This window comes from Lemur catta, chromosome 1 (genome assembly GCF_020740605.2).
Source record: "Lemur catta isolate mLemCat1 chromosome 1, mLemCat1.pri, whole genome shotgun sequence".
Lineage (NCBI taxonomy): Eukaryota > Metazoa > Chordata > Mammalia > Primates > Lemuridae > Lemur > Lemur catta.
The window spans coordinates 108811603-108831285 of NC_059128.1; the positions used below are offsets into that span (position 1 = coordinate 108811603).

Consider the following 19683-nt stretch of genomic DNA (forward strand, 5'->3'; position numbering starts at 1 on the left):
TAAAATAAAATAAAATAAAATAAAAAGACCCCAGGAATGATCCCTGCAGCCCTTTGGAGGAGATTCAGGGGACTTTATGGAGACAACAGGAACAAATTCGACCCTGACCCTGGGACCTTGGGGGCCTAGCCCTCGTGCTGAGCTGTATCATTCATTCAGAGGATCCAGACTCTTGCTAAGGAGCCCCAAAGATTCTGAAGTCCCCAGTCTGTGGGTTGCTGGAGGACAGAGCTGAACCTTTCCAGCTCCCCTGCTCAGGGATGGACGGTGGAGTCAGCCCACTAAGGGTGATTAAATGGTAGCTAAGGAGTTGGGACTTTACCCTGTAGTCACTGGGGAGAGATGGTGGGACAGCATCAGATAAAATCTCCAATGTGGGTGGGGGGCACAGGCCTCAGTTGCAGGGGTCGGGACACCAGTGGAGGGGACACACATGTGCTACATTAAGAAAGGGGGCTTGGATTTGGGGGTGAAGATCAGAGAAGTCCCCATCTAGAGTGAGAGATGCCAGGAATTAAGGAGAGATGAATGTCCTAGCCCTGGGGGGCAGGACAGATGGAAGGACAGACAGGCTTGGGGGCAGGAGAGATTCTGACAGTCTTTGATGTCCCTAGAGCGTCGCCAGCTGCCCCGACGCCAGGCCGGCGTCCCACCTCCCCTGGCTGGAGATCAGATGTCCTGGTGGCCCCTTTCCAGCCTCAGGGTGCAGTGGAAGGGGGGTGTCAGCCAGGGAGGTTCCCTTTCATCTTCTCTGTCTCTGTCAGCAGATTAGGGGCAGGATGGGGCTCGAGGGTTCTCAGGGCTCCATGGAAACTTCCTTAGATCTGAGGGTAGCTGTGGCCGGCGGTGGCCACAGCCCAGATCAAATCTGGGCAGTAACAGGCAAACCACTAAACCTCAGTTTCCCTCTCTGTACAATAGGGGTGAGGGTAGCCCTGTCGAATAGGGTACCTGGAAGTGTAGGGGTGTTTGGCCTTAACCCAGTAGATGCCAATAGCATGCCCTAGTTGTGACAATGAACAAATACTCATGCCTGTGATCCTAGCACTCTGGGAGGCCGAGGTGGGAGGATCCCGTGAGGTCAGGAGTTCGACACCAGCCTGAGCAAGAGCCAGACCCCATCTCTACTAAAAATTTAAAAATCAACCAGGTGTGGTGGTGGCGCCTGTAGTCCCATCTACTCAGGAGGCTGAGGCAGGAGGATCGCTTGAGCCCAGGAGTTTGTGGTTGCTGTGAGCTACAATGACACCACTGGACTCTACCGAAGGCAGCCAAGCAAGACTCTGTCTCAAAAAAAAAAAAATACTCCTAGACAAATGTCTCCTGGGGGGATTGAATTGGCCCCAGATGAGAACCACTGAGCTAGAACATTATCTGTAACAGGTATTTGATTCTTCACAGACAATACTAGCTCCATAGCATGGACTGGCCAGGCCCTGTTCTGAGCCCTGTATGTGACCTGAACTCGTAAAATTGGTACAACACCCTCATACAGGCAGACATGACAATCATCCCACTTAACAGAGGGGGAAAGTGAGGCATAGAGCTTTAGCAAACTGCCCAGGTCAGGCAACTGGCGGTCTGCATTGTCTCTGTGAGTTCCTGAGGGTGCAGCAGCAGTGGGTGCACCTCCTTAGGGGACTGGGACCCCGGTCCCGACAGCCCTGTGTTCCAGCAGCCCCAGGGCCAGGGGCTCAGAGAAACAATGGCACTCTGATCCTCCCTGGGTGGTGGGGAAGAGCAGAACCACCCCATGTTGATAAATACCCATTAAAAATGTAAATGGAAGACCGGGTGCGGTGGCTCACAGCTGTAACCAGCACTTTGGGAGGCCCAGGAGGGAGGATCAGCTTGAGGCTGGGAGATCGAAACCAGCCTGAGCAACATAGTGAGAGCCCATCTACAAAAAAAAAGAAATTCAACTGGGAGCAATTTCGTGTCTTCCTTCCTTTCCACTCTACCCTGCCCATGGGCTCAGGACAGCAAGTCAGGGACATTTATAGCAGGGGCTGGAAAAGTGTAATATTGAAAAGTACCATGATATATATAATACATCAGCTGTACTCGCTAAGCAGAGGGTAGTACAATCACACTAAGGAACGTTACACAGTGTCACTACGTGCCTAATATACACGGACACTTTATATGAGGAATGTTATTGAGAACAGAGCCGCTGTAGGTCGATGCTTACTGCATAAGGCCAGTGGCATAATAAACAGCAAAACGGGACCTCACATTTTTCTGGGAATAGACAGATCGCACACATACATGTGCTGTAGGTGCAATTATGTCTCCCAGGAATGCATAGGTTGTAGTAACCCCTAGGACCTCAGAAGGTGACCTTATTTGGAAATAGGAGTAGGGTAGATGCCATTAGTTAAGATGAGGTCATTAGGGCGGGCCCCGATCCAATGTGCCTGGTAGTCTTTATACAAAGGGGAAGTTTGGACACAGACACACACAGGGACAGCGTCATGACAACACAGAGGCAGAGATCCGGATGATGCTTCTAACCACCAAGTGACACCAAGGAAGCCGGTCACGGCCAGGAACTGGGGGAGGCCTGGGACAGGCCCTCCCTCGTGGCCTCAAGAGGACCCAGCCCTGCTCATACCTTGATCTTGGACTTCCAGCCTCCTCAACTGTGGAAGAATAAATTTCCAGTATTTAAGTTACTCTGTCTGTGGCACTTTCTTATTGCAGCCCTAGCAAACCAACAAGTGTGTATGCGTGTGTGTAGGAAAAGTGATGTAATTGACAGGGCGCGGTGGCTCACGCCTGTAATCCCACACTCTGGGAGGCCGAGGCGGGAGGATCGCTTGAGCCCAGGAATTTGAGGTTGCAGTGAGCTGTGACAGTGATGACGCCATTGCACTCCAGCCCAGATAACAGAGTGAGACTCTGTCTCAAAAATAAAATAAAATAATAAAATAAAATAAAGTAGAAGGAAGGAAGGATGAAAGAAAGAAAAAAAGAAAAACAGAGCTATAATTTGGGGGCAAAAGGATCTACTTTTACAACACTTTAGGAAGGATGTAAAGTCAAATAGTATAAATGTTGCTTCTTAGATATTGCCTGTCTGGGTGCATGGACATTCATGTATGGTTTGCATGAATCAGACTGAATAAGATGCAGTTTGGACTGAAGATACCTTTGTTTTTTGTTTTTTTTTAAGAAAATATCCCTGCAGCAAGGCATTTCTTTTTTTGATGCCAGGAAGCTCCAAACTGCTTTCAAAATCGACTTCAAAACTCTTCATTTCTTTTTGATGTCCAGGAAAACCCCTGAAATCTTTATGTGGTGTGGGAGGGCCGTTCCTGTGGCAACACCAGGCTTGTCACTCAAGCTAGACAGGCGGGGCTCGAAGTTGGGGCTTCCCTGTCTTTCAGCTTGGAAGTGTCCCGCCCCCCTGCCCCCCCCCATTGTTTTTAACTGAGCAGACAGAAGCACGGGCGGGGATTAAGCAACAGAGTGAGGTCTGGAGGCTGCATTTGTCAATATTCCAGGGCAAGAAGCTCCTCTTCCTCAGCCCTGGGCTGCATCTGGGGAAAGCAGGTTTATTGAGGTTAATCCACATACCATTGAGTGCAAGCATTTAGACAGTACAATTCTGTTCTTTCCGGTATATTTACAGAGTTATGCAACCATCTCCACAGTCTAATTTCAGAATATTTTCTTCACCCCAAAGAGAAGCCCCAGGCCCATTAGTCATTCCCTGGCTCCTCCCCCAGTCCCTGACAACCACGAATCCACCTCCCGTCTCTGTGGATCTGCCTGTTCTGGACATTTCATATAAATAGAGTCACACACTGTGTGTCCTTCTGTGTCTGGCGTCTCTCACTGAGCACGATGTCCTCAAGGTTCACCACGCTGTGGCCTGTGTCAGAGCCTCGTCTCTTTTTTATGGCCAATAATATTCTACTGTATGGGATGTAGGACATGTAGTTTGCCCACTCATTGTTCTTAGGCATCTGGGTTTTCACTTTCTGGCTACCGTGAATCACACTGCTATGAACCTGTGTGTACCTGTTTCTGTTTGCACACCTGTTTTCAATCGCCTTGGGTCTATTCCAAGGGGTGGAATTGCTGGATCCTGGGGTCATTCCGTGTTTACGTCACCCTTGGAGGAACTGCCAGACTGTTTTCCATTGCAGCTGCACCTGCCTCTTAGAAATGTACGGGATTCATTCATTTGTTTGTTCGACGAATAGGTATGGAGCACCTACCCTAGGCAACGTCGTAGGTGCTGCAAACGCAGCAATGAACCCAACAGGCAGGCCACGAGGAAGGAGATAGGTGTATGGAGGGAAAGATCAGATGAGGTGTAGGGGGGGTGCTACAAACTCGGAGCAGGTGACATTTGAGCAAAGACCTCAAGGAGGGAGGCAGGCAGGTATCTCCAGGAAGGGCATTCCAGGCAGAGGGAACAGCAAGTGCAAAGCCCCCTAGGTGGAAAGGAATGCAATGGCTGTTTAGGGTCTAATGGGCCGTAGTCAGCACCCAGTGACCCTGAGAGCACCCTGAGGGCAGAGGCAGTCCCAGCCCAGGCCCCACCTTCACGAGGTCCTGGCAGCCTGCCTTCATCATCCTCGTTTCCCAGATGCTTCCGGATCCCAAAGCCAGCCTGCCCTACACCTCGTTCTCAGCTACATAACACCCCAGCCACGTGGTCCTGGATGTCGTGTAACGTCCCCACTGTGCAGGAGGAGAAGCCGAGGCCCGAGGGGAGAGTAGCCCCTGTGGCCAGAAGCCACGGGCTCGGGGCTCAGGGACAGATCCCGTGGGGAGTCAGGGGTTTTAATGGAGTGGACATATGGGAAACTTCCAGCCAGGTTTTGCAGGATGCTGAGAACAGGTCCCACCTTGCTCCGTGGCAGGGGGCTGCCTCCCAGGACATTAACTCCGTCCCTAGCAGCCTACCGCCGTCCCCATGGCAACTGGGGCGGGGCCCGACCCGGATCCGCAAATGCACTGATCCGGCAGGGGCGGGAGTCTTCGCCTTCACACAGGGAGGAGGAGTCCGTGCCGCGCCTACTGGCCCTTTAAGAGGCTCCTCCCGGTGAGGCCCTCCTAGAGCTCCCCATTGGTCCGGATCACGGCCGAGCGCAGCCGAACATGATGCAACGCCCACCGCCTTCCTTCCCCACCTCCCACGCGGCTCCGCAGCCTCCTCAGCCAATCTCCGACCGGCGCGCCGACCCACATCTGCATGATCACGCCCCGGGGAAGAAAACAGCCAATCGGACGGCTCTCCCGGGCCACATTAGCATGCCGGGGGCGGGGCGGGGCGGCCGGCGGGGGCGGGCTCGAGGCGGTTGGTTGGAGCGTCGCAGCAGTCGGAAGGGCCGGGAAAGTTTCTTTGGAGGTGAAAACAGCCGCGGAACTCGGGGCCCCGACAGGGGTGGGAGTCCGAGGGGCCCGGGGCCGGGGCGGGCCCCTGCCGGGGTCCAGGGGAGCCGACGCGGGCCTCCCGGGGCGCGATCGCCCAACAAAGGGTTCTTGGGACGCCCGCCCTCGCGGACTTCCCCGCCCCCGGATCCAGCCCCCACCCCCCGGCGTCCGGGCCCGGCACTGGGGGCTCCCGGTCGGGGGGCGGCGGGGACCCTGGCATCGGCCGGGGGGACCCTCACCTCCGCCCGCGTCTGGATTCCAGGTCCGGCCCGGAGCTGCCATGTCCCACGGCCCCAAGCAGCCAGGCGCGGCCGCCGCGTGAGTGCGCTGCCCCCGCCCGCCTGTCCCCTGCCGCGCTCCGCCCGTCGGCCCCGGTACCCCCGCCCCGCCCCCGCCCACCGGCCGCTGCCGGCAGCCCCACCTTCGGCCCGGGCCCCGGGCCCCCCGCCCCGCCCCGCGGACCCCACCCGGGGTCCAGCCCCGCAAAGGGCTCTACTGTCCCACCTTGTGCTCCTGTCCCGACCCCTCGGACCCGCCTCCCCAACGCACGCCCCCAGCCGCCAGCCCTACAGTCGGTGGCCCCTGAACGCTCAGGGACAGTGTAAGGGGACAGGGAAGGCTCTGGGGGCGGGGGTGACCTGTCCCCTCTGGCTCCAGGCCGGCGGGCGGCAAGGCTCCGGGCCAGCACGGGGGCTTCGTGGTGGCTGTCAAGCAAGAGCGCGGCGAGGGTCCACGCGCCGGCGAGAAGGGGTCCCACGAGGAGGAGGTGAGAGTCGCTGCCCGGCGGTGGGGAGGCCCCGGGGTCCCGCCCTCGGCCTGAAGCCCCGCCCCAGGCTATATTTGAATTGGTTGTGGCTCTGCCCACAGCCGGGAGTTTCCTCCGTAGGCTGAGACCCCGCCCCGTGTCAGATGCCACGCCCCTTAGACTGCCACTCTAAGTCCAAGTCCCGCCCACCGCCCAATGCTAGCTTGACCCATGCTGGAGGCCCTGCCCACTGCCACCTTCCCAGCGTCCTATGGGCCCTTCCTCCAACAAGAAGCCACGCCTACCACCAGAGGCCACGCCCACAATACAAGGCGGCCGCATCCCTGGTCTCCACCCCCGCCCCCACTACCGTGGATCCCCTGACCGCTGGCCAGGCATCCCCTAATCCCCAGGGTCCTAACTCTTGACCATGCCATATCTCAAGCCCTTCCGGGTCCTGCCTCCCGGCTAGTTCCCGCCCACACCACAGGCCACACCCATGCCCTCCCACGCCCCTCCCCTGCTCCGCTGAGCCCCGCCCCAGCCCTCCAGGCCCCGCCCAACCACGCGCGCGGTTCCGCAGCCGGTGAAGAAGCGCGGGTGGCCCAAGGGCAAGAAGCGAAAGAAGATCCTGCCGAATGGGCCCAAGGCACCGGTCACGGGCTACGTGCGCTTCCTGAACGAGCGGCGCGAGCAGATCCGCACGCGTCATCCGGACCTGCCATTCCCCGAGATCACCAAGATGCTGGGCGCCGAGTGGAGCAAGCTGCAGCCGGCCGAGAAGCAGGTGGGCGCCGCGCGCTCGGACCCCGCAGCCTGTCCCCATCCAGTGCGACTTTGGCCCACCGCCATGGGTGCGGGGCCTGCAGGCGGGAGCTGGGCAGGGATCCGGCACCCGGGAGTGGCTTGCAGGGCCTTGCAGGGACGCGGCTGGGGCGCGCAGGCAGGTCGGGGAGCTGGGCGGCGCCCCAGCAGCAGGCTGTCCGGAGGCATAGGGAGCCATGGGAGGTTCGGCACAGGGGCAGGCGCAGAGAGCGGAGCCCCACCTGGGGTCCAGGTCTTGGCCCTGGAGGCCTCTCTCGCAGCTGGGTGGGCCAAGCCTCCGGGTGCTGCCCCGCCAGCGGTACCTGGACGAGGCGGAGAGGGAGAAGCAGCAGTACATGAAGGAGCTGCGCGCGTACCAGCAATCGGAGGCCTACAAGATGTGCGCCGAGAAGATCCAGGAGAAGAAGATTAAGAAAGGTGGGAGGCCAAGGCGGGAGCAGCGCTTGAGCCCAGGAGTTCACGACCAGCCTGGGCAATGTGTGGAGAGCCCCTCTCTTAAAAAGGAAAAAAAATTATACTGTTATTTCATTTGCTGTATATACTTGCCAGTAAAAAGAAAGGAAGGTGGAAGGGCCCCAGCCCAGAGCAGTTGGGTGATGAGCTCTACGGGATGCTGGTCCCCGACAGGCCCCTCCGTTCGTGGGGTGCACAGCCCCGTGGGGGACAGAGACAGATAATGAGCTACGGATGAACAGGGCTCACTCAGTACTGCGATGGGGGACGTACAGACGCGGGGTGGGGGGACAGGTGGGGAGCCTGACCCAGGATGCATAGGGCTGACCAAGGGGGCGGGGAAAGCGGGGTCTCCAGGCAGGGGGAACAGTGGAGACCTGGGAGGCTGACCCTGCCCTCCTCCCTCTCCCTCAGAAGACTCTGGCTCCGGGCTCATGAATACCCTATTGAACGGACACAAGGTAAGCGCCCTTCCTAGAAGCACCTTGGGGAGACCCGTCTGGAGGCGTCTAGACCCCCAAGTGAGCCAAAACCCAAGCTCAGGGGACAAAGCGATTTCTCCTTGTCCAAAGATATGTCTGCAGAGGCGGAGCAGCCACTCGTGGGGATGGTGTTAAATTGGCCGTGACCCAGGTTGCCCCAGGTTGCCTCACAGGCTCGGGGGGGGGGGGGGGGCATTCAGAAGGGCTGTGACTGTCCTCCCAAAAAACATTCCCTGTCCCTTCATCCCAGGGTGGGGACTGCGACGGCTTTTCCACCTTCGATGTTCCCATCTTCACTGAAGAGTTCTTGGACCAAAACAAAGGTAAGCAGTAACCCGGGTGCTGGTTCGGTCCTGGTGCAGGCTTCGTGACGCGGGTAGCGGAGGAGATGGACGGCCAAGGAGGCGCCAAGGCGAGCGGAGGGGGATCGGGAAGGTACCTCGAAAAACCTAGGTGCCACCCTCCGCCCTGGGAGCTTACGCGGGCCGGGGGCAGAGGGGACACGGGGGGGGGGGGGGCACAGCCCTGGCTCAGGCGCTGACCCGCCGCCTCTGCAGCGCGGGAGGCAGAGCTGCGGCGCCTGCGGAAGATGAATGTGGCCTTCGAGGAGCAGAACGCGGTGCTGCAGCGGCACACGCAGAGCATGAGCAGCGCGCGTGAGCGGCTGGAGCAGGAGCTGGCGCTGGAGGAGCGGCGGACGCTAGCGCTGCAGCAGCAGCTCCAGGCCGTGCGCCAGGCGCTCACCGCCAGCTTCGCGTCGCTGCCGGTGCCGGGTGCGCACGCCCCGCCCAGGGCCCGCCCCGACCCTGTTGCCCCGCCCTCACGTGCAGCCCTGGCCCGCCCCCGCCCGGGTCTGCGCCTGTCGTGTCGCCCCCCTGCTGCTGCCCCACCCACCCCCGCTCTGCCCCGCCCCTGCCGCCCCGCCCCCCGACCACCGCAGCTGGTCCCCGCTGACCTCGCCTCCATCCCTGGGTCGGTCACCCCTATCCCCGCCCCCGCTTACCCGCTTCCCTGCCCTGAGCCAGCCGGGTCCGAATGGCTCGGGCCACCCTGAGAGCTGACCCCACCTCCCTTCCCATCCTGGACCGCCCTCGGCTTTCCCCGCCGGTCCCGCTAGTCCCCGCGCCCCGCCTCCGCTAGCCCCGCCCCCTCTTCTGTGGCACTGTCCCCAGCTAACCTTGGCACTCGCTGACCTCCCCCACCAGCCCCTACATCTTCACCACGACCCGGCCCTCAGCTGCCTCCCGCTCTCGGCTGACCTTGACTGAGCCTCCCGCCCCGCTCACACCAACCCCGTCCAGGCGCCCTGACCCCCAATCCGACCCCATGGCGCCCTCGGAAGGGACTTGTTCTCACGGACCACCCGCCCTCTGACCTCTTCCCCCTTGGAGTTCCGACCCTGAGACCCCCCCCTCCACTCACCCTTGCCGGGCTCGGCTGACTGGTCCCCCGCCCCCCCTCCCCAGGCACGGGCGAGACGCCCACGCTGGGCACCCTGGACTTGTACATGGCCCGTCTGCACGGCGCCATCGAGCGCGACCCCGCACAGCACGAGAAGCTCATCGTGCGCGTCAAGGAGATCCTGGCCCAGGTTGCCAGGTGTGTGCCGGGCAGGTGGGGGGGCTGCGTCGGGCTGCCAGTGGGGTGCTCGAGGTTTGGGGAGCCGCCGGGTGTCCTCCCACGATGAAATCTTACTCCCAGGCCACTGCCCCAGGCGGCGGAGGGTGGGGGGTCTACCCGAGGGCTTGTGAGACACAGATGGCCAATGTCGGGACCAAACTGTGCAAAATTCCGCTGGGCAGGGTCTACCAGGCCCCCTTGGCCAGTGGGATCCACTTGGGAGCCCCAGAACTTCCCCAAAGCTTCTCAGGGTGGGTCCCAGCTGCCCAGGGTAGGTGGGATCAGATCCAGGCTCCCCACCCTGGCGTCTGTTTGGAGGAGCCAAGGGGGCGTGGCCTCAAGGGTTCCCCAGGACTGGGGTAGGGGCTGAGAGATGATGGGGTCCCCATCACGCACCCCTCCTCTCTCTCCCATTACAGCGAGCACCTGTGAGCGGAGGGCCTGCCCAGGATCCGGAAGCAGCTCTGGGCTCAGCCCTTTCCCCATCTCCACCCCCATGGAGGACAGGCTGGGGGTCCACCCTTTGGGGCCAGGCCCATTCCTGCACCTTGGGGGCTGCAGCCCCCCTAAAATGAAATTTCTACAGCATCCCTTGAGCTTTCAACCTCTGCAGCCCCCTGAACCCAGAGAAAGCACTCTCCATTGTGAACCCTGGGGCTCAGTGAGACCACCCACCTCACAGGCAGGGACAGCACTTGGTGCTGGGGGGGTCACCTGCATCGGCTGTCCTGGACCACCCCAGGATGCCCAGCTCGATGCAGGACCCCCAGAATTACTCACCACAGGGGAGCCATGAGGTGGTGCCACACAGGCAGGGGGCACTTCTGTCCCTGCGTCCCAGAGTGGGGGGAGTTGGTGTTGCCTGCCCTGCCCGGTCTGGCCGAGGGCGCCTGCTGGGAGCAGCCCCTTCCACCGTTCCACCCAGACTTTTTAAATAAAAGCAAGTGGAATTTGTGTTTCAAGCTTGTGAGTGTGTAAGGTATTTTGGGGAGGGGGTGTGGATGGGCCAGAAGATGTGCCCAGAGTACCCCAGGACACCCCTACTGGGGACACCAGGCCTGCCCTCTTAGGGCCTCAGAGCCTGGGCTGTCCCTGTTTCTCAAATGGGGAAATTGAGGCCTAAAGGTGCCCAGGTTCACAGAGCAAGCCAGTGGCAGGATGGGGCTTTGCCCTCCTACCCACCTGAAAGCCATGCACTGTGGGCTCTGCACACTCAGGGGACAGATACGGCTGCTCAGTCTATGCTTCAGCCTTCTTCCTGACTGGGGTTCAAATCCACTTCCTGGCAGAGTGAACTTAGGCGGGGAGTTTTGTTTATTGTGGTAAAATATACAGCATAGACCTTAACCATTCTGGCCATGTTAAAATGCACAATCCAGTGGCATTTAGCACATTCACAATGTTGTGCAATCGTCACCTCTGATCTAATTCCAGAACATTCCATCACCCCAAAAGGAAACCGATTCCCATTAGCAGTCACTGCCTGTCCCCTCCTCAGCCCCTGACACCCACGAATCCACATCCTGTCTCTGTGGATCTGCCTGTTCTGGACGTTTCATATAAACGGAGTCTCACACTGTGTGTCCTTCTGTGTCTGGTGTCTCTCACTGAGCATGATGTCCTCAAGGTCCATCCATGCTGTGGCCTGTGTCAGAGCCTCGTCCCTTTTCCTGGCTGAGTGATACTCCACGTGTGGATGGACCACGTCGTGTTTATCCATCACCTGTGGATGGACACCTGGGTTGTTCCCACCTTTCAGCGGTTGTGACTTGTGGTGCTGTGAACATTCGGGTCCGGGCTGTTGTGTGAAAACCTATTTTCAATTCTGCTGCATAGCTGGATTGCTGGCAATTCTAGTTTCGCTTATTGAGGAACCTTCCTCAAGACTCCTGTGTTCAATGGAATGTTAAAGACATCCTAAAAAAGTTTCCAGAACAATTTGACAAGCACCCATGCTGTGGGTTGACTTGTATTCCTGCCCCACCAAATATGCTGCAGTCCTAAACCCACAATCTCTGAGTATGGCCTTATTTGGAAAAAGGGTCATTGCAGATATAGTTTGTTAAGATGAGATCACACTGGAGTAGGATGGGCCCTTAATTCAATGTGACTGGTGTCCTTATAAGAATAAAATGTGGACACAGACACAGGAGACAGCCATGTGACAACAGGGACAGAGATTGGATGTGTCTACAAGCCAAGGAATGCCAAGGTTTGCCACCCACGACCAGGAGCTATTGAGGTGAAGACAGATCCTACCCCGAGTGTCAGAGGAGCCTGGCCCTGCCAACACCTTGATCTTGGAATTCCAGCCTCCAGAACTGCGAGAGAATACAATACGTTCTTGCTGTTTTATGTCACCCAGTGTGTGGGACTTTGTTACAGCAACCCTAGGAGACAGATACAACCTGATACTAACAACCCTCTGCCAGTCCCGCTCCTTCCTGGCATGGGTACTGCCCCCAAATTCGGGTTATCATTCGGAGCCTGTCTCCACGGTTTTATGACATAAGCATGTCTCCCTAAAAAAGTAGCATTTTGCAGCAGTTTGTTTTTTGTTTACTTAAAATTTTGTTTTGGAGTCTACAATCCAGTGGGTTTTCATATATTCACAAAGTTGTGCCACCGTCATCTCTAATCCCAGAACATTCCATCACCCCAGAAAAGCAACACTGTCCCTATCAGCAGTCACTCCCCATGCCCCTCCCCCAGCCCCTGGCACCCACAAATTCACTTCCTGTCTCTGTGGATCTCCCTGTTCTGGACATTTCACATAAATGGAATCACAGGTGAACGTGGCCTTTTGCGTTCGACTTCTTGTCACCAATGATGTTTTCAAGTATCATCCATGTTGTAGCTTACAGCAGGTTTTGCAAATTTTAGAACTTTACATAAACTTTCTTACATCATCCAAAGCCTTCTGCAAGCTGCCGTTGTCTACGGATGTGTGCCTTCTCCCAGGGAGGTCGTGTGTGGACCCGCCGCGTGGCGTGCCAGCGCAGGACGGGGCTGCTGTTTACTGAGCCACAATTCTTGTGTAGGAATTTTGACGGATGCTACCTAGGTGTTCCGAGAGGTGCATTCCAGGGGGTTTTTATAGATGCCTCTTCTTCACCTGTGACCTGGAGACCCATTCATGCCCTCACCAAGGATTGCCCGAGCAGCCACTATGTGGCAGGCAGTGTGCACTGGGCACAGGGACATGGCAGGAGAACAAAAGACACAAACCGCCTGCCCTCCTGGAGCCGACATTCTGGCTGGGGAGACAGACAGGACCCAAGATGAAATAAAATATCTGATATGTCACATGGTACTTTCAATCGCAGGGGAGAAAAATTAAATCAGGGAAAGGAGATGGGAGGGTGGTGAGAGGAGGTGACATTGGAGCAAAGACTCAGAGGAGCTTGAGCGAGTGAACCAAGCAGAGGTCTGGGGAAAGAAAGGTGTTCTAGGCAGAGGACACAGCCGTGCAAAGGTCCTGGGGCAGGACGGTGCCTGTCATGTTGGAAACACAGGAGGCCCCTGTGGCTGGAGCAGAGTGAGGAGGGGGAGAGAGGGAGGAGGGGACAGGGCAGGTCGTACAGGGCCATATGGGCTGCAGGGAGGACTTGGGCTTTGACTCTGAGGAAGGCGGGAGCCATGGAGGGCTGTGGGCAGAGGCGGTACTGGATGTGCTCAGGTTACACCAACATAACCATCCCTCCCCACCTCTTGAGGTTGTTGTAGGATTAAATGAGCGTGCCTAGCAGAGAGTGAGCGCTCAGGCGCGCTCAGCTACTCCGGTCCTTGTTTGGGAACTTGTTATTCCAGGGTCTGAAACTCAGGCCCCCGAGGACCGACCGCCAGGCGTCCCCGGGGAGGGCGCAGCTGGCCCTGGCAGGGCCCAGACACCTGGGGCCCGTCCCCGCCTCCGTACCCCGCGGTGTCGCCTTCCCGGGCAGCTCGGGTTCCCGGATCCCCTTACCCGGGCGGCTCGGCTGTCGCGCCCTAGGCCGGGGGAGGGGAGGCTGCAGGAAGCGGCGGATCCGGCGGCGGCGACAGAGGAGGCGGCCCGGGTGGGTGGCCCAGCGTCCCCAGCCATGGAGAGCGCAGCGGCCGGCGAGGCCCCCGGGGCCGAGACCCCGCGCGCGCGCGCGCCCCCGCCCTCGCCCTCGGAGCCCCCGGCCGCTGCCCGCGCGCGCCCGCGCCTGGTGTTTCGCACTCAGCTGGCGCACGGCAGCCCCACGGGCAAGATCGAGGGCTTCACCAACGTCCGAGAGCTCTACGCCAAGATCGCCGAGGCCTTCGGAATCGCGCCCACCGAGGTGAGGACCCTGGACCCCCGCGCCCGAGGCCACCCGGCTGGTGGCAGTAGGGCTGGAGCCTGGACCCCAGACGGGAGAATCAGGTCCCGGAATCTCGGGGTGTCGGGGACACCCGATCACCAGATCTCAGAGACGCTCCTCTCAGATCCCGAGGTGCCATACCCCAGGGACCCCCTTTGCATACACTGCGCAAAAGATGAGCAGGTCTTAGTGGACCTCTAAATCTCGCGGGAACCCCGTCCTCGGAGTGGATCGCAGCCCTCGGGGAAGCGCCTCGGTGGTTCCTGGGCGCAGCCGGGGGTTTGGGTTCCAGGCAGCCCCCTTACAGGTGGGACGTCTAAGGCCCGGCGGCATTAGGGGTGGGCTGGATGGGTGGGGGTCGGGGGGTGTTCCCAGCCCGGTGTCAGGCGCTTCGCAGCCCCTAGAGGGCGCCCGCAGATGCACGACCACCTGAGGAGCAGCCGGCCCGGGGAGTGAGGGAACCAAAGGGTTAATTAAGCCTGGCAGTCCCGGGGATGGGGGGCGGGAGAGGGGTCGCCTCCTGCCCGCAGCCTCCTCTCACCCTCCTCGGCAATCTGGGGGTCCCCTGTCCCGCCGTTTCCCATGGGCTGGGATCCTGGGCCAGTTTTGGGCCTCAGTTTCCCCAGCAGGCCTCTGGGGCCACGGCTGTGGTAGCCGAGCGGGGAACAGCGCTGTGGTTAACTCCGGGCTCCTCTCCCCTGGGGCAGATCCTGTTCTGCACCCTCAACAGCCACAAAGTGGACATGCAGAAGCTCCTGGGGGGGCAGATAGGGCTGGAGGACTTCATCTTCGCGCACGTGCGCGGAGAGACCAAGGAGGTGGAGGTCACCAAGACAGAGGACGCCCTGGGACTGACCATCACGGACAACGGGGCCGGCTACGCCTTCATCAAGGTGCCCGAGGGCTGGGGGCGGGCGACCTTAGACCTCTCCGGATCTAAGTGGGGCTGGGAGGGTGGCACGGCTGGGGCTGGCCCGCGAGTGGTTCTGGGTCCCCGCAGAGAATCAAGGAGGGCAGTATCATCAACCGGATCCAGGCGGTGTGCGTGGGTGACAGCATCGAGGCCATCAACGACCACTCCATCGTGGGCTGCCGCCACTACGAGGTGGCCAAGATGCTGCGCGAGCTGCCCAAGTCCCAGCCCTTCACCCTGCGCCTGGTGCAGCCCAAGAGAGCCTTCGGTGAGGGGCCGGGGCGGCGCGGTGGAGAGATCACCCAGAGGCGGGTTCTGCGGGTGCCTGGCACTGAGGAGGGTGAGGGCGTGGGACAGGGTGGAAGGTTCTAGATACATGTGGTGCACAGCAGGGAGTTCCTGGTGCTGTATCTGGAACAGGTGGGTAGTTTCTAGATTGGTACAAAGTCAGCTGGGAAGGATATGGGACAGCGTGGGCAGAGTGGGACAGGAGGACAGGCTAGACCCACTCTAGGGCATGACTGGGAGCTTTTATTTTTTTTTTTTTTTTTTTTTTTTTTTTTTTTTTTTTTTTTTTTTTTTTTTTGAGACAGAGTGTCACTTTGTTGCCCGGGCTAGAGTGAGTGCCGTGGCATCAGCCTAGCTCACAGCAACCTCAGACTCCTGGGCTTAAGCGATCCTACTGCCTCAGCCTCCCTAGTAGCTGGGACTACAGGCATGAGCCACCATGCCCGGCTAATTTTTTTGTATATATATTTTTTAGTTGGCCAGATAATTTCTTTCTATTTTTAGTAGAGACGGGGTCTCACTCTTGCTCAGGCTGGTCTCGAACTCCTGACCTCGAGCGATCCACCCGCCTCGGCCTCCCAGAGCTAGGATTACAGGCGTGAGCCACCGCGCCCGGCCACTGGGAGCTTTTAAAGTCGTGCTTTAGCCTGGCGCGGTGGCTCATGCCTGTCATCCCAGCACTTTGGGAGGCTGAGGCGGGAGGATCACTTGAGGCCAGGAGTTGGAGACCAGCCTGGATAACATAGCAAGACCCCATCTTTACAAAAATATTTTAAAAATTAGCCGGGTATAGTGGCTGCACCTGTAGTCTCAGCTACTTGGGAGGCTGAGGCAGGAGGATCACTTGAGCTCAGTAGTTGGAGGCTGCAGTGAGCTATAATGACACCACTGCACTCCAGCCTGGGTGACAGAGTGAGATCCCATCTCTAAAACAAATAAAGATAAAAAAATAAAGTAGTGCTTTGAGGTCATGGTACATTCTAGAGAATGGTTTTCAAAGAGAATGGTTTGAAAGAGAATGGTTTGGAAAAGTCTGGGACTGGCCCATGGACAAGATAAGTCGCTTGCTCTAGAATATAGTTTCTTAGCCTCAGCACTGTGTCGTGTGGGGCCAGATCATTGTGGTGGGGGCGTCCTGGCCACTGCAGGGTGCTGAGCGGCGTCCCTGCCCTTGAGTCATAGGACGCCTGTAGCACTGCCACTTACACACCGGCCGTAACAACCACAAATGTTTCCAGACATTGCCAATGCCACCTGAGGGGCAAAGTCACCCCCTAGTTGGGAACCTCTGCTCTAAAATGTATATCATCCTGTTCATGTTAGCAGATTTTTTTTTATAGCTAGACTTTCTCAATGAAGGAAGCAGCGTGTTGATTTACATACCGGCACGTTCTCTCCATTTCATCAGGGACTGGCCCTTTGGGTAGCATCGTTCCAGAGCAAGAGGTTCCAGAAGTGCCCTGGCACATCTGGAGGGAGGTTCTAGACGTGTTTGGTTACCACGGCTCATTCTGGACTCGCAGTTTAGTTTCCTGGGGGCAGGAAGAGTGGGATTCCAAAGAGGTCTCTGGGGATTCACTCCAGGGACTTAAGGAGGACTTTGAAGGGGAAGAAGGTTCTAGAAAGACTCACCTGGTGGCTACTCTGGGTTTTACAAAGACGTGGATCCACCCAGAATCCATGCCTGCCCCCCACTCTGTCCCCTGCAGATATGATTGGCCAGAGAAGCCGGAGCAGCAAGTGCCCCGTGGAAGCGAAAGTGACCAGCGGGAGGGAGACCCTGCGACTTCGTTCGGGGGGGGCTGCCACGGTGGAGGAAGTGGTGAGTGAAGGGGAGGGTGGCCTTCTAGGGCTCTTGCACCCAGAACTCAGCCACTAACTTGGGGCGGCCTTGGATGAGACGTTCTTCTTCCTGGAGTCTCAGTTTACCTGCCTGCAAAATGGGTTTTCACTGAAAGGCAGGGAAGTAATGTTGGTGCTGGAAGCAATGAGCCGTGTGAGGCTCCGGTCTGCTCTGCCCTCAGGGGTGGGGGCTGGGAGGGGATGGGGCCATCAGGGGCTTCTCACCCTCTGTCCCCCACCCTGTGCCTGCAGCCCAGTGAGTTTGAGGAGGAGGCATCCCGGAGGGTGGACGACTTGCTGGAGAGCTACATGGGCATCCGAGACCCCGAGCTGGGTAAGGGGCCAGGGTAAGCTGGGGGGTCCCTGGGGGGAGGACAGTCCATGGGAGGGGCAGGGGTCCCAGTGGGAACTTGGGGCTCTTGGAGCGTCCCCACTGATGTCCCCTCCCACGCGGCCCGCAGCGTCCACCATGGTGGAGACGTCCAAGAAGACAGCGAGCGTCCAGGAGTTTGCGCGCTGTTTAGACTCCGTCTTGGGCGAGTTTGCCTTCCCAGACGAGTTCGTGGTGGAGGTGTGGGCCGCCATCGGAGAGGCCAGGGAGGCCTGTGGCTAGTGTGCCCCGGGGCTGAGCACAGCCCCAGCCCCGAGCCCAGCCCCCTGCCCCAGCCCTGCTCCAGAGCCCAGCCCAGCTCCGAGGCCCAGTTCCTCTCTGGAACCCAGTCCAACTTGGAGACCCAGCCCTGCTCCAGACCCCAGCCCTTCTCTAGAATCCAGGCCAGACCTGAGGCCACGCTGTGCTCTAGAGCCCAGGACAGCTCTGAGATAGAGTCCACCTCTAGAGTCCAGTCTGGCCCCGAGACCAAGCCCTCTTCTAAAAGTCAGGCCAGCTCTGACATCAAGCCCAGCTCTGAGACCAAGCCCAGCTCTAGAGCACAGCCCAGCTCTGACACCAAGCCCAGCTCTAGAACACAACCCAGCTCTGAGAGCAATCCCAGCTCTAGAACACAGCCCAGCTCTGACACCAAGCCCAGCTCTGAGACCAAGCCCAGCTCTGAGACCAAGCCCAGCTCTAGAACACAGCCCAGCTCCGACACCAAACCCAGCTCTAGAACACAGCCCAGCTCTGACACCAAGCCCAGCTCTAGAACACAGCCCAGCTCCGAGACCAAACCCAGCTCTAGAACACAGCCCAGCTCTGACACCAAGCCCAGCTCTGACACCAAACCCAGCTCTAGAACACAGCCCAGCTCTGACACCAAGCCCAGCTCTAGAACACAGCCCAGCTCTGACACCAAGCCCAGCTCTAGAACACAGCCCAGCTCTGACACCAAGCCCAGCTCTGAGACCAAGCCCAGCTCTAGAACACAGCCCAGCTCTGAGACCAAACCCAGCTGTGAGACCAAGCCCAGCTCTAGAACACAGCCCAGCTCTGACACCAAGCCCAGCTGTGAGACCAAGCCCAGCTCTAGAACACAGCCCAGCTCTGACACCAAGCCCAGCTCTGACACCAAGCCCAGCTCTAGAACACAGCCCAGCTCTGACACCAAGCCCAGCTCTGACACCAAACCCAGCTCTAGAACACAGCCCAGCTCCGAGACCAAACCCAGCTCTGAGACCAAGCCCAGCTTGGAGACCAAGCCCAGCTCTAGAACACAGCTCAGCTCTGAGACCAAGCCCAGTCCCAAGACCAAGCCCAGCTCTAGAATACAGCCCAGCTCTGAGACCAAGCCCAGTTCTGAGACCAAGCCCAGCTCTAGAACACAGACCAGCTCTGAGACCAAGCCCTGCTTTCAAGCCAGCTCTGAAACTGAGTTCATCTCTAAAATCCAGCTGAGCCCTGATATCAAGCCAGGTTCTGGAACCCAGACAAGTTTTAAGACGCAGGCCAGCTCGGAGACCAATCCTACTTCCAGAACCCAGGACAGCTCAGAGACCATACCCTGCCGTAAAACTCAACCTGACTCTGGAACTGAAGACCGCTCCATGATACAGCCATACCTAGAGACTCGGTCCCGCTCTGGAACACCTGTTAGTTTTGAGACTCAGGTGAGATTCAAGAAACCAGCCAGCTGTAGAACCCAAGGCAGCTCAGGACTCAAAGACAGCCCCCAAACCCAGCCCTATTCGAGATCTCAGACAAGCTCAGGAACCCAGAGCCACGCTGCTGCCCAGTCCAGATTTAAACCTCAGCCCTGCTCTAAAACCCACTTGCACCCAAGTGCCTACGCCCATGCTGTGGCCCAGTCCAGCTCCGGCGATGAGTCCAGCTCTGGCGATGAGTCGAGCTCTGAGAGTGAGCCCAGCTCCAGAAGCCAGCCTAGTGCTATAACCAGGCCCAACTTCAGAACTCAGAGCAGCTCTGGATTCCCACCCAGCTCTGCAGCAAGGTCCAGCTCCAGAACACTGCTTGGCGTGGAGCCCTACTCTCCCTGCAAGACGCAGACCAGCTCTAGAACACAGTCCAGCGCTGGGACTCAGACCCACTTCAAGGCCTGGCCAAGCTTAAGAACTCAGTCCAGCTCAGGCACCCCACCCGGCTCTAGAACCCAGCTCAGTTCTGGAGCACAGACTGGTTCTGAAATCCCAGCCAGCTCCAAAACACAGTCAGTTGCTGAGACCCAGCCAAGTTCCAGAATCCAGCAAAGCTCTGGAATCCAGGCTAGCCCTGGATCCCAGAACAGTGCAGCAACTGAGTTAAGCTCCATGATCCCGTCTGGTTCCAGTAGCTGGCCCAGCTCCAGCACCCAGCGCAGCCTAGGAGCTCAACCAACCTCTGCTTCTCAGCTCCCCTCTAAAACC

At 58.6% G+C, this 19683-nt stretch overlaps 2 protein-coding genes across 3 annotated transcripts; both read left to right on the forward strand.

Moving 5' to 3' along the window:
• The first annotated feature begins 5294 nt into the window (after positions 1-5294).
• On the forward strand, positions 5295-10478 carry HMG20B (high mobility group 20B). 2 transcript variants are annotated; one of them, XM_045544777.1, is made up of 10 exons: positions 5295-5365; positions 5654-5709; positions 6049-6157; positions 6720-6923; positions 7258-7378; positions 7829-7875; positions 8147-8219; positions 8454-8669; positions 9363-9495; positions 9936-10478. In XM_045544777.1, the coding sequence occupies exons 2-10, from the start codon at positions 5672-5674 to the stop codon at positions 9946-9948; spliced, it is 954 nt and encodes a 317-aa protein (XP_045400733.1). In that variant the 5' UTR covers positions 5295-5365; positions 5654-5671; the 3' UTR covers positions 9949-10478. The 2 variants fall into 2 exon arrangements, with proteins under 2 accessions (XP_045400733.1, XP_045400734.1); XM_045544778.1 differs by having other exon boundaries at positions 7832-7875.
• A 3098-nt stretch (positions 10479-13576) lies between these two features.
• GIPC3 (GIPC PDZ domain containing family member 3) lies at positions 13577-17590 on the forward strand. Its single transcript, XM_045544781.1, has 6 exons — positions 13577-13820; positions 14549-14734; positions 14842-15022; positions 16752-16864; positions 17137-17218; positions 17346-17590. The coding sequence occupies exons 1-6, from the start codon at positions 13596-13598 to the stop codon at positions 17495-17497; spliced, it is 939 nt and encodes a 312-aa protein (XP_045400737.1). The 5' UTR covers positions 13577-13595; the 3' UTR covers positions 17498-17590.
• The last annotated feature ends 2093 nt before the right edge of the window (positions 17591-19683 follow it).